Genomic DNA, 14,192 nt, shown 5'->3' with positions numbered 1-14,192 from the left:
TGTTTAGTGCCAGGCTTCTCATGGTTTTGTGCTTTTTGCTGATAATTTCACTCTTTAAAAGGGCTCAAAAGTGTAGATCTGCTTATTGTTCCTCAGTGCAAGAAGGCTGTGGTGTGCTTTATGGAGAAAATACATGAGGTAAGCTTTGTTCAGGCATGAGTCATAGTGCTGTTGGCCATGACTTCACTGTTCATGAATCAACAATCCTATCTAATAAAGGCAGAATATGCAAATTGACCATCACTTCACGACAAAGATGGCAGTGCCCACAGCCAGTAAGGAGGGAATATGCAAATTGATGCTGCAAAGATGGCAGCAGCTGGGCCGGGATACTTGCATCATCACCATGGTGATGACACAGGCATTCCGCCCTGCCCCGGCCGCTCCAGGCCTCTGGGCAGTGCGCGCATGCGTGCAGGTGTGGAGCTGCCAGGGTGGAGTGGGACACCTGCTAAGCTGGGGGTATGGGGGGTGGGTGGAGGGAGCTACAGGAGGATGGCAGGGCTGGAGCGAAGGTGGAAGGTGGCAGCCAGAGCGAAGGCCTGGGTCCCTGGTGCCAGAGCGAAACCAGTGCTGGCAGCCAGGGGAAGGAAGGCCTATTCTTGCACTAATCTTCATGCATCGGGCCTCTAGTCCTATTTAATAAAAGCCTAATATGCTAAGTGTCCAACCATTCATTCGACCAGTCACTATGATGTGCACTGACCACCAGGGGGAAGACCCTCTGACCGGTAGGTTAGGTTGCTGCTGGGGTCCAGCGGATAGGGACTGAGCAAGATGGGCCAGACACTCCCTGGAGCCCTCCTGTGGTCCCTCCCTGGCCCCGATTGTGCACCACTGGGGTCCCTTGGCCTGGCCTGCGCCCTCTTGCAATCCGGACCTCTCAGGGTATGTTGAAGAGCCAGTTTCGGCCCGATCCCACAGCCCAGGCTGAGGGTTCACAGGTGCACGAATCTGTTCTCCGGGCCTCTAGTGCAGTGATGGGGAACCTTTTGAGCTCGGCGTGTCAGCATTTTGAAAAACCCTAACTTAACTCTGGTGCCGTGTCACATATAGAAATTTTTTGATATTTGCAACCATAGTAAAACAAAGATTTATATTTTTGATATTTATATTATATATTTAAATGCCATTTAACAAAGAAAAATCAACCAAAAAACGAGTTTGCATGTCACCTCTGACACGCATGTCATCGGTTCGCCATCACTGCTCTAGTGTATTGTATAAACTGTCTGTAAACAGAAACATGTGTGCTATGTGTTGATCAGTGGACAAAAATTTGTGACCAGAGGCTTGCAGGAACCTAATCTTGTATTTTCCCTGGGAGCTAGTGTCCAGTGTTCACATTCAGTGTTCACAGCAACTTTACAGAATGTAACTACTGTGAATAATGAGAATCACCTGTATATATGGGGGTTGGAAAAAGTAGGTTTACAATTGTTAGTCTATGCAACACTTTATTATTGTATTATTACTTCTTATTAATTGTTGTATTTTTCCTATGTATAACTGTGAGCCTATTTTTGCCTATCTCTGTATTTATTAAATGGCCACCGAGTGCCTAGCATCATGCTAAGAGCTGTGAAAGATGAGAAAATTATATGTATTTACATATAAAAATACATATGACACTATGTGCATTTTATATGCCAAAGCTGTAGCATAGAAACGTCCAGTTACAGGTTAGCAAATAGAAGACATTAAGATGGGCTAAAGGCAGGGAAGGGCTAAGGACACCAGTGGTCCAGGTGGGAGGACCACAGTGGACGTTTTGACCACATGTTAATACTATCACTGAAATGAAAAATAGTCCCAAGAAGCTACAAAACGCTGACAGGAAGCTTGAAGCTCATTCTAGTTACTCAAACTCAAAGGGCAACAAAAACTTGAACAGATGGTTTGCAGAAGAAATGCGAACGCAATTAATGGTCTCACAACACAAGGTGTGAGGAAGGAAGAGATAAGGTTGTCTCATGAGGAAGAGTGTCTCTGCAGACACTGAGGGCAGAATGAGGGGAACTGCTGCCTAGCAAACAGTCTAGATTAGAAATGTGCTCAGAAGGAAGCTTGTCACTCTTCTCTGTGTGTATGAATACTTGATACGAGTGAGCTTTTGGCATGATTCATCTCTCAACCTACTAAAGGCAATAGAAATAATAAAAGGATTCGCAAGGTTTCTTTTTTAAAATATATTTTTTTTATTGATTTCAGAGAGGAAGGGAGAGAGAGATAGAAACATCAATGATGAGAGAGAATCATTGATTGGCTGCCTAAAGACTGAAGGGTCCCGGGTTCCATTCTAGTCAAGGGCATATGCCCGGGTTGTGGGCTCAGTCCCCAGTAGGGAACATACAGGAGGCAGACAACCAATGATTCTCTCCCATCATTGATGTTTCTATCTCTCTCTCCTTCTCCTTTTCTCTCTAAAATTATATATAAATTCTCTGTTCTCTTTTGGAAAAAATGTGCTATAATCAGAAATTTACCAGCTTCCTTTGCAGATACGAATAACACTTCTGCAACATCTATAGGGAAAAATTAAACAACCAAGGCCTTTTACTATTTATTTGAAAGAAAATAATTTTAGAAGCTTGCATATTTTACATCCTACCAACTTCCTAATTTATATACTAATTTAAATCACTTTGAAAACATAGATTTTTTTTCCTGGGTGGGTAGTTACCAATGTTGTTCAAATTTGAAATATTTAGTTAACAAATTTGTTTGGAGCATACAATTCCCCTGGCTGGTGTACTCAGTGATTAGAGCATCATCCGGTGCACTGATGGCTTGTGGGTTCAATTCCCAGTCAGGGCACATACCCAGGTTGCAGTTTGATCCCTGGTCAGGACATGTGTGTGAGGCAACCAACTGATGTTTCTCTCTCACATCAATGTTTCTCTTTCTCTGTCCCTCGCTCCCTTCCTCCTTTTCTAGAATCAATGGAAAGCATATCCTTGGGTGAGGATTAAAATAAAAAAGCATTCCTTATCTTCAATGGAAATTTATAAAGTAATAATAATAATAACAGGAAACTGCTTGAGCTAATACCTACCACTTCTACTCTTAAATATAGATATTTAGAAATTATTAAGGGCTTGTGCAGTACAGTGAGAGTGAGTAAATGCTTCTGCCCATCACACTACGTCTGATGACACAGCACCAGAAAAACTGCATCATGAACTTTCTGTGTTACATTTGAAAAATACTAAACATACATAAGATACAAACAAACAAATACCTTTGGAGGAGTCTCAGAGCCTGGATACTCTCTCTGGTCTAGTTTCTTCCAGCGATCCATTAGTTTGGTTACCATCGGCGTATTAAAATCCACCAACTGGAATCCTGTAACATTGGCTCCACCATGTATAAATCTCTCAAGAGAAATATCCTTGAATCCCTATAAAAATCAATATGGCAATTTGTTTAATTCATCATCATACATCTCAGCTCTTCAATGCTAAATAAATTCATAATCTCTCTCTCGATAACTAGATTTCTAATAAAGCAATGACTGGAACAGGTGCAAGATCCAATTATGTCGATTTAGCTGCTAAATTCTGTCACTCAAAATCTAATACATGAGAAAAGGGCATACGTGTTTTCAGTTCAGTTCAACTCAATTTAACAAGTACTTCTTAAATGCCTTTGGGTGCCTTTTATGATGCATAGCTGGTGGATATAAGAGATGAATACGGTATCATCAACAAGTCTCTTGCTGAAGACATAACTGCCCTCTGGGATTGATGAGCAGAAATGTCTTATGTGACGATAATATCAAGATATCATGGTACTATGAGTCTGTGATGGGTTATACCTTTTTGTGGTTCAGTTTAATTACAAAGTGCTCTAAAAGCAGACAGAGCTGCTAATTCGAGCCAGGAAGGGTAAAAGCTTTGATTACATCAGTCTCTACAATCTTTATAGTCCTGGGAAATGGTAGTGAAGAGAAGAGAGCAAGATAGGCCATTCATGGCCTCCTGTATGATAGGAAGAAAGATTGTGTCCAGCCAGTGGAGTAAGGATGCTGGGAGGGGGAAGGTGTCCTCTTTTTGGTCCAGAGGTAGTTAACTGAGTTTCAATAATGCTGAAAAGTTCTTTCTATCTATCTATCTATCTATCTATCTATCTATCTATCTATCTATCATCTATCTTGTTTTATACCTGGTCCCTTTTGTCCCTAATAAGTATTTAAAATGCCTTACAAAAATACATACACAATGCAAAGTGTAAAACAAATAAAAATTGCAAGAAGAGGGCACAGAGCATATTAGGGAAATGAGTTAATAAACCCAAAGATATTAGCTCAGAGAAAAGTTAACAAAACACACACACACACACACACACGCTTGTACATCTGTATTTGAACTATTTTTTGTTTTCTCTTAGATTTAGTAAAGTTCCTTTTAAAAATATGAATTTGACTCAATTGTTGTGGGAACTAAGAGAAAGTGTTTTGTCTTTTTTTTTTTTTTTTTTTTTGGTGGAAGTAACATATGCAGCAGTGACCTTGCAGGTACACAAGGAGTCGGAGCAGGAATCGGGGAGGAGAGGAAGACCTGGGGTTGCCTCGCCAACTGACTGCATCTCAGCCATGTTTTTGGAAATGTCTGTGTTTTTTTTTTAAATAACAAAGGAGGTTGCCTTGCTGTTGGCTACCCAAAATGAAACAAACCAGTCTATTGGCAACTCAGCAAAGTTGCTATGGAAAGCCCCAGGAGTGTGATCTAATAGCTAATATTAATGCTGGGCTTGTTATGTATCAGGCACTTTACTAGACACATCACCTGGATTATCTAGTTTAGCTCTCATAACAAGGTTATGAGGTAGATCTTATTATGAGTCATATTTTATAAATAAGGAAAACTGAGGCCCAGTGGGTTACAGCAAAACTATTCAAGCTCACCCAGCAAATACGTATTGGAGCCAAGGTGACTCTTGAGTTTGCCTTTTTAATTCCATGCTCTTGTGTATTCTTCTACAAATATGTGTGTTTTTAATTTTGGTATTTACCATAGTGTCCCTAGGAGAAGGGGGGGGGGCGGTAATAATACTGTAGAACACAGCCCAAACTCTAAATCCCACTGTGGTAACTTCCCCACATGTACAATGAGAATGAGAATGCTAACATAGCTGGTTTGGATTTAGTAAATAATGGCTATTCTTCATTCATTCATTCAACAAATATTTACTTCATGCCTATTATGTGCCAGCTAATTTGACAGCTCATCAGTAACATTCTCATTTCACGGGGAAAGAAACCAGGCACCAGAAAGCAAATCTATGTTTTTGAAATGGGGGCAAACACTGCCCATCAATCTCTAGCTAGCAAAATGTCAGTTACACATTTGTTTGTTTCTACGAGAATATTGAGCAGACCCACAGTCCAGCAAATAATTTCAGTTTTCTAAAAGCCACAGTGATTTAAATATTGCATTAGCTGCTAATGATGACATTTTTATTTCCTTCCCACAGTGGCTACAATAGATGCTTTCTTTCACAGCATAATCCCACAGCTGCAAGACGCGTAGGCAAAGCTGCAGCCTTCAGCAAAGTCATCTGATGTCAAGTCTGATGAACAGTAACCCACATTTCTCTGGGTCCGTCCTGCTGCTACGCTGCCGGTAAAGAACAAAATATTGCCACATCTGATTGTAAACTCCTCCCAGTTGTGATCCAAATGAATGCTGGCTGGCTAAGTTCATTTTAGCGCTGTCTGTTTGAGTACAGGCAATGCATTTCATTTTGTATATTTTAAAATAATTTTCTATAGGAAAAATGATAGGATCTAGAGACAGTTTTGTTGGGAACAGTCATTTTGGTGGTTATTTAGATTTCAGTTTTTACCCAGAGAATATTGTGAAACTGAAAGTTCTGGGTGGCGTTGTATTAAGATTGTAATTCTGCATGGGGTGGGGGTGGGGGTGGGGGGGCTTAGGTAACTAAGTAAACAATTTCCCCTATGGCGGTGGGAGGACCCGGGAGAGGCTTCCTATTATTTTGTTGAAATGGGTTGTTCACCAAAGCCTCATGTCACAATGGTTGGTGACCTCCTATGCAAAGATCATCTTTCAACTTGGTTTTGCCTTTAATTTCCACTTACAGTCCATACATCCTCTGAGGGAAAAAGGGGGGGGGGCAAGAAGGAAATTAATGAATTATAGACCTTCAGATAATCTGATGACTATTGATATAGGTACTTAAACACTCATCCTTCCAGATTTATCTAATTCAGAAGACATGTGTGCTGGTTTGCATTTCAGGCTCACTGGTTATCTAAATCATTGAGACGCTATGGTACAGTGAGCAGAAGGAATGTCAAGTCGAAAGAGATTCCCTCTTAACATTGTTTAAAATTCAGGTTGTTAAGAAATTGATTAAAGTATGTATTTTTGATAGTCAAAGTAGACAGGTGGTGCATTTGGGCATGCTCAATGAAAGTTGAACAAATATAAAAAATATAAAGAAAAAAAGTAAAATAATGTCTCCAAGTTCATGGATCTTAACTGGGATCATTGCATTTGAGAAAAATGTTAGTCTGCAAATTTTGGGAACTGAGTTCTAGTCCTCATTCTGACACTAAACATTCGTTTAAATATTTCCTAAACCATTCACCAGGGGCATCTGGCGTTACAAGGTTATCTATCCTTTGTTGAAAATTGGGTATTGGAGTTTCCTACTACTATTGTATTGCTGTCTTTCTGATTTCAGATCTGTTAATATTTGCTTTATATATTTAGATGCTCTGATATCAGGTATATATCTGCAAATGTTATATTCTATTGATGAATTGACCCCTTTATTGTTATATGACCTTTGTGTCTTGTTAGTTCTGGCTTAAAGCCAATTTTGTCTAATACAAGTATAGATTCTCCTTCTTTCCTTGTTTCTATTTGCATGGACTATCTTTTATCCTCTCCTTCACTTTCAGTCTATGTGTGCCCTTAAATCTGATGGAGTCTTTTGTATGCAGCATATAGTTGGGTCTTTATTTGACCTATTAGGAACTCTGTCTTTTAATTGGAGGATGTGATCCATTTACATATAATGTTATTGGTAGGATGGACTTGCTATTAGCATTTTAATTTTTTTCCAGCTGATTCATAGGTCTTTTGTTCCTTTCTTTCTCTCTTGTTCTCCTCTTTTGTGATTTGATGATTTGATATAGTGATATTTTGATCCCTTTCACTTCATCTTTTCTGTTTCTAGTCTAGGTTTTTGCTTTGTGGTTACCGTGAGACTTACCTAAAGCATATTATAGTTATAACAGTTTAACTTAAGCTTGTAACAACTAAACTTTGAACACATACAAATTATCTGAAATTTAAAACATTCCATCCTACATTTTACGTTTTTGGTATTACAATTTACATATTTTTATATTGTGTGTCCATTTATAAACTATTGTAGTTATAATTCTTTTTAATGCTTTTGTCTTTTGACCTTTATATTAGAATTAGAAGTGATTTACCCACCACCATTACTACAGGGTGTTCTGTATATTGGAGTATTTTGAATTTGTCTGTATATGTACCTTAACCAGTGGATTTTACACTTTCATGTTAGTAATTTGTGTCCTTTAATTTCAGCTTGAAATGTTAACATTTCTTGTAAGGCCACTCATGGTGATCAACTCTCAGATTTTGTTAGTCTGGAAAACTCTCTCTCCAATTCCGAATGACATCTTTGTCAGGTAAAGCATTCTTGGTTGGCAGTTTTTCCTCTATCAGCCCTTTGCATATATCATCTCACTTTCTTCTTGCTTGTAAGATTTTGCTGAAAAATACACTTACAGTCTTGTGGTGGTTCCTTGTACATAACAAGTTGCTTTACTCTTGCTCATTTTAAGATTCTCTCTTTGTTTTTATTTTATTTAATTATAATGCATCTCAGTGTGTGTCTCTTTAGATTCAGCTTTTTGGTATTTTTTGGTCTTGTTGGATCTGGACGCATGTTTTTCTCCCTGGCTTAGGAAAATTTTCAACTATAATTTCTTTGAACAGGCTTTCTGCCCCTTTATCTTTTTCTTTTCCTTCTGGAACCTCTATAATGTGTATATTAATCAATTTGACCATGTATCATAAGTCCCTTAACTATCTTCAGTCTTTTTCATTCTGTTTTCTTTTTGTTTTTCTGATTGAATTCCACTGTTCTGACTTCAAGTTAGCTGCTCTTTTCTTCCCCTTAATCTAGTCTGATGTTAAACCCTATACTGAACTTTGAAGTTCAGTTATTGTATTCTTCAGCTTTGTGATTTCTGTATGGTACCTTTTTATATTTTCTATTCCTTTGTTGAAATTCTCATTTTGTTTTTGTGTGGCTTTCCTAACCTCATGAAGCATCTTTACAACTGTTTTTTGAACTTCCTTTTGGACAAACCAGGGCAGTCTAAGCTCTCAAACCTGCTTGATTGCTCCAGCTGCCTTCTTTGAGCACCTAGATGTAGGTGATTATAAGCCTGACCCTTAGGCAGCAGCTTGAAAGTATGCAGTCAAACCCATTTGAGGAAAGATTGGGAACTGGGCATTTTGCTTGTTTCCTCGACACCGAGCCCTGGGGGGATAGCCATGGCAATTTCTCTCATGCACTACCAGTTAAGAACTGCTTCACTGTTTGCTACAGTCCTGTGGGGCTTGTGAATGCAAGCTCAGTTGGCTATCAGATTCAGTTGTCCCTTGGGCAGCATAAGCAGAAGATGGGGTGCTGGGCATGTGCACAATCTCCTTCTAGAGACAGGTTGGCAACCTGGTGTACAGTTAGAGGAAGCTGGAGGAAAGAAAGTGGCATACATGCTTACCAGCTCCCCCGGTGCCATGGAGGATCACAGCCAGGCCCTACATGTGTGTAGCTAGACCCTTGAAGATGGACACTCAGGTTGCAAAGTATAGAGTCAATCCTCTTCAAGGAAAATACTGGGGGGTGGGCATTTTTGCTTTCTCCCTCTGTGGTGAGGCCCGTTGGGACAGTCACATGGAGTGCTTATGCACCCGTTTAGAACGGCTTCTATTTTCTATGGTCCTGTGGATCTTGTGGATACATGTGCCATTGGCTTTCAGAGGTAGACATTTTTTTAGGCGGGGTTCTGTCTCTTGAGTGGCAGGGATGCTAAATTTTCAGTCCAACTCTTTGTTCATCATGGAGGAGCTGGGAATTGGGGATTTCCTTAAAATTGTATGACACTGTACCAGGGATAGTGTTTATGGAGAGAATGTGTCTCAGCCTTTCCTACCCATTTTGATGTGGGTATTTTCTTAGTTGCCTGAAATATAAGAGTCACACAGCTACTTTCTGCATTTCTTTCAGAGGACTTGCTCTGTGTGTGCATCTGTGGGATGAAGGACATTCAGGAGCTTTCTCTGTTTCCATCTTTATCCCTCCAACTAAGTCAATCTTGATGAGTTGGTTAAGTAGCAACCCCATTAATTGGATATTATAATTGTAATTTAGAAATATAATTCTTTTCTTAAGTTTACTTTTAGAATGTTTGTTGCTACTGTATAGAAATACAGAGATTTTTGTATATGGACTTATATTTTGCAACCTTGCTAAACTCATTTATTAGTTTTCAGTTTTTTGAAATTAGATTTCTTAGGACTTTCTATATATAAAACCATCTTTCTCAACCTGGATGCCTTTTATTTTTCTTGCCTAACATCCCTTGCTTGAACCTTTAGTACAATGTTCAATAAAAATTATGAGAGGGACATCCTTGTCTTGTTAATAATCTTAGGGGAAAATCACTCAGTCTTTCAATATTAAGTATAATATTAATACAGTCTTTCTTTTGGTACTTAATTGATTTCACATTTGGGAATCCTATGGGCATAGTTCTCAAGAAATAGCTGTTGATTGGCCCAATGAAACAAAAATCATTCGGCTTTTGAAAGTCAGTTTCTTAAGGATAAATGAATAAGTCAATAGAATTCATATTAAGAATCTATATTATGATGTAGCTATGTACAAATTACTGGCCTAGTCATGTGTTACAATGATACCAATTACATATGGTAAAGCTTGGTTATTTTTAGTCAGAGTGATGATTATATTACCCAATATAAGCAAAATATTTTTCTACTCCATATACTGTTAATTAGTCATTATACAGATAACTTTCATATGCTACATCTATTAGGGCTGTTTAAGACAGTCTGTGATACCCATTAGGATGTTATAGTTATTAATTCTTCCCATTTTGTATTGGTTTGTGAATGTCAGAAATTTATTTCTGGCATGACAATGTATAATGTGTCAATTTTCTTTTTCTGAATTCCATTGTTTGAAAAGAATAGATGTCAATATCTGCTTTTTGCCAGAATCTCCTTATATAATGTCATTGTGAATTCAGACATTTCATAAGCATGAGATTTTTTTCGTCTTACAGTGATTAATATGAGAATATACTAGTTTTAAGATTTACATATATTTGAATTTTTATAAATATATTAGAATATTCAGACTCTGGGCTTTCTAAAAATAATGAAAAGCATTAGTCAAAGTTTCTCAGTAGCTTCATGATAATCCCTTAAGTAGCATAATTACACTTTATTCAAGAAACACAATACAGTAACTGTTTAGTCTATTGCTGCATTTTAATATCTCAAATCCATAATGAAACTGGGGTCACTAACCACAGAAAATTCCTGTCTCAATATGTGATAAAGATAGTGGATACATTGCGATCTCTTTACAGCCATTGTTTCTTTTCCTTCTTCAAGGACAATATCCTTACCAAAGAAATTGGTGGGAAAAGTGAAAAAGAAGAAAAACATTCTGAACTTCTCTAAGATATACCACTTTTGAGACCAAGCCCTCGGGGCAGATGGTACTCCAATAAAGGAGAATATCCCTCCACATGGCTAGTTCATTCCTTACACGGCAGAGTTAACAAGAAATACCAAGTGAGACTTGCCAAGAATTTAAAAAGACTTGCCTTAGGTCATTAAAGATTTTATACTAATGCGTATATCTGATTCAATAACCAACTACATTTAATATGAGAAAAACTGACATAATTTTTAAACAATTTGAGTTACAATACAAAACTTTCTCAAATAGCCATTTCAATCTTGTTTTTCTTAAAATTAGAGGACATGGTTTGCCAGTTCCCATCATTCTTGTAATACCTCTAAGTATTGGCAATCTCTTTTCATTCACTTTTTATTATCATTTCATAAATGATAACAACTTGTATTTATAATTCAAGCCCCAAACAAAATCCTGGGAGAAAAACCTAGTGTGTTATTTTTAGAATGGTCATTTTAGACTATCCCTTATTTATTAATTTTTATTTAAAAAAATTCTTTATTGTTGAAAGTATTACATATGTTCCCTTTTCTCCCGATTGTCCTCTCCCAGCCTGCCTCTGCCCCCCAGCCTTGGCCTTCACCCCTCCCCGCCATTGTCTGTGTCCAGTGGTTATGCTTATATGCATTCAAGTTTTTAGGTTGATCTCTTAGCCCCTCTCACCCACTCTCCCTCCCTTGCCTTCCCTCTTGAGTTTTGATGGTCTGTGATAATTCTCTGTCTCTGGATCTATTTTTGTTTATCAGTTTATGTTGTTCATTATATTCCACAAATGAGTAAAATCATGTGATACTTATCTTTCTCTGACTGGCTTATTTCGCTTAGCATAATGCTCTCCAGGTCCATCCATGCTGTTGCAAATGGTAAGAGTCTTTCCTTTTTACAGCAGCATAGTATTCCATTGTGTAGATGTACCACTGTTTTCTAGTCCACCCATCTACTGATGGGCATTAAGGCTGTTTCCAAATCTTAGCAATTATAAATTGGGCTGCTATGAACACAGGGATGCATAAGCTCTTTCTGATTGGTGTTTCTGACTTTTTGGGATATATTCCTAGGAGTGGGATTACTGGGTCAAATGGGAGTTCCATTTTTAATTTTTTGAGGAAACTTATACTGTTTTCCACAGTGGCTGAACCAGTCTGCATTCCCACCAGCAGTTCCCTTTTCTCCACATCCCATCAGCACTTGTCATTTGTTGATTTGTTAATGAAAGCCATTCTGACAGGTGTGAGATGATACCTCATTGTCATTTTATTTGCATCTCTCAGATGATTAGTGCTTAAACATTTTTTCATTTGTCTCTTGGCCTTCTGTATATCCTTTTTCAAAAAGTGTCTATTTAGGTCCTTTGCCCGTTTTTTTTTGTTTTTTTTTTTATTGGATTGTTTATCTTCCTTTTGTTAAGTTGTATGAGTTCCCCATAAGTTTTGGAGGTTTAACCCTTATTGGATGTCACATTGGCAAATATGTTCTCCCATGCAGGAGGCTTTCTTTTTGTTTTGTTGATGGTTTCTTTGGCTGAGCAGAAGCCTTTTATTTTGATGTAGTCCCATTTATTTATTTTCTCCTTCCTTTCTATTGTCCTAGGAAATGTGTCAGTAAACAATTCTATGAGCTATATCTAAGATTTGGCTGCCTGTGGAATCTTCTAAGATTTTTATGGTTTTCCATCTTCTGTTTAAGTCTTCTATAAATTTTGACTTTATTTTTGTGTATGGTGTAAGTTGGTGGTCAGGTTTCATTTTTTTTGCATGTATCTGTCCAATTTTCCCAACATCATTTATTGTTGAGACTGTCTTGAATTCATTGTATGCTCTTGCCTCCTTTGTCAAATATTAATTGAGCATAATATCTTGGGTCGATATCTGGGCTCTCTGTTCTGTTCCATGTGTCTGTTCTTGTGCCAGTACCATGCCGTTTTGAGAACAGTGGCTTTGTAATATAACTTGATATCTGGTATTGTGGTCCCTCGAACTTTGTTGTTCTTTCTCAAGATTGTTGTGGCTATTTGGGGTCTTTTTTTTATTCCAGATGAATTTTTGGAGAGTTTGTTCCAAGAGTGTGAAATATACTATTGCTATTTTAATGGGGATTGCTTTGAATCTATAGATTTCTTTGGGTAGTATGGACATTTTAATGATGTTGATTCTACCAATCCATGAACACGGTATGTTCTTCCATTTGTTTATGTCTTCCTCTATCTCTTTTTTTTTTTCAATGTCCTATAGTTTTCCAAGTACAGGTCTTTTATCCTTAGTTAAGTTTATTCCTAGGTATCTTAATTTTTTTGGTGTAATGTAAAATGGAATTGTTTTTTTTAGTTTCTCTTTCTATGAGTTCATTATTGATGTATAAAAAAGCCATAGATTTCTGGGTATTAATTTAGTATCCTGCTACATTGACAAATTCATTTATTAAGTCTAGTAGCTTTTTGATGGAGTCTTTGGGGTTTTCTATGTACAATATCATGTCATCTGCGCATAAGGACAGTTTTACCTCTTCTTTTCCAATTTGGATGCCTTTTACTTCTTCTTGTTTGATCACTATGACTAGCAATTCCAGTACTATGTCAAACGGGAGTGGTGAAAGTGAACATCCCTGTCTTGTTCCTGTTCTTAGGGGAAACGAGTTTAGTTTTTGCCCATTGAGTATGATGTTGGCTGTAGGTTTGTCATATAAGGCTTTTATTATCTTGAGGTATGAGCCCTCTAATCTCACTTTGCTGAGAGTTTTTATCAAGGGTGTTGGAATTTGTCAAATGCTTTTTTTGCATCAATTGATATGATTATGTGATTTTTATTTCTCAATGTGTTTATGTGATGTATCACATTTATTGATTTGTGGATATTTCACCATCCTTGCATCCCTGGAATAAATCCCACTTTGTCAGTGTATAATCTTTCTAATGTAATGCTGGATCTGATTTGCTAGAATTTTGTTGAGGATTTTAGCATCTATGTTCATCAGGGATATTGGCTGTAATTCTCTTTCTTTGTAGTGTCTTTATCTGGTTTTGGGGTTAGGGTAATGCTGGCTTCATAGAAAGAGCTTGGAAGTGTTCCTTCCTCTTGAATTTTTTGGAATAGTCTGAGGAGGATAGGTTTTAGTTCTTCTTTGAATGTTTGGTAAAACTCCCCTGTGAAGCCATCTGGACCAGGTTTTTTGTTTGCTGTAAGTTTTTTGATTACTGCTCCAATTTCATCAGTTGTTATTGGCCTATTCAGGTTTTCTGATTTTTCCTGATTGAGTATTGGAAGTGTTTTTCTAGGAATATCCATCTCATCTAGGTTGTCCAGTTTGTTGGAATAGAATTGTTTGTACTTTTTTTTTTTTTTACAATCCTTTGTATTTCTGTGGGTTTGGTTGTTACTTGCGTCTTTCATTTC

General features: G+C 37.6%; 1 protein-coding gene across 6 annotated transcripts in view; it reads right to left on the bottom strand.

Moving 5' to 3' along the window:
* Positions 1-14,192, bottom strand: part of GRIA4 (glutamate ionotropic receptor AMPA type subunit 4) — a 413,129-nt gene that overhangs the window by 83,012 nt on the left and 315,925 nt on the right. For all 6 annotated transcript variants that reach the window (XM_036324437.1, XM_036324439.1, XM_036324438.1 and 3 more), the window contains one exon: positions 3,242-3,400. In XM_036324437.1, the coding sequence (XP_036180330.1) occupies positions 3,242-3,400 (159 nt within the window). The remainder of the gene's footprint in view (positions 1-3,241; positions 3,401-14,192) is intronic.

Source organism: Myotis myotis, unplaced genomic scaffold (genome assembly GCF_014108235.1).
Source record: "Myotis myotis isolate mMyoMyo1 unplaced genomic scaffold, mMyoMyo1.p scaffold_m19_p_10, whole genome shotgun sequence".
NCBI lineage: Eukaryota > Metazoa > Chordata > Mammalia > Chiroptera > Vespertilionidae > Myotis > Myotis myotis.
Note: the sequence above shows the minus strand (reverse complement) of the source record. Positions and strands in the feature narration are given on the sequence as shown.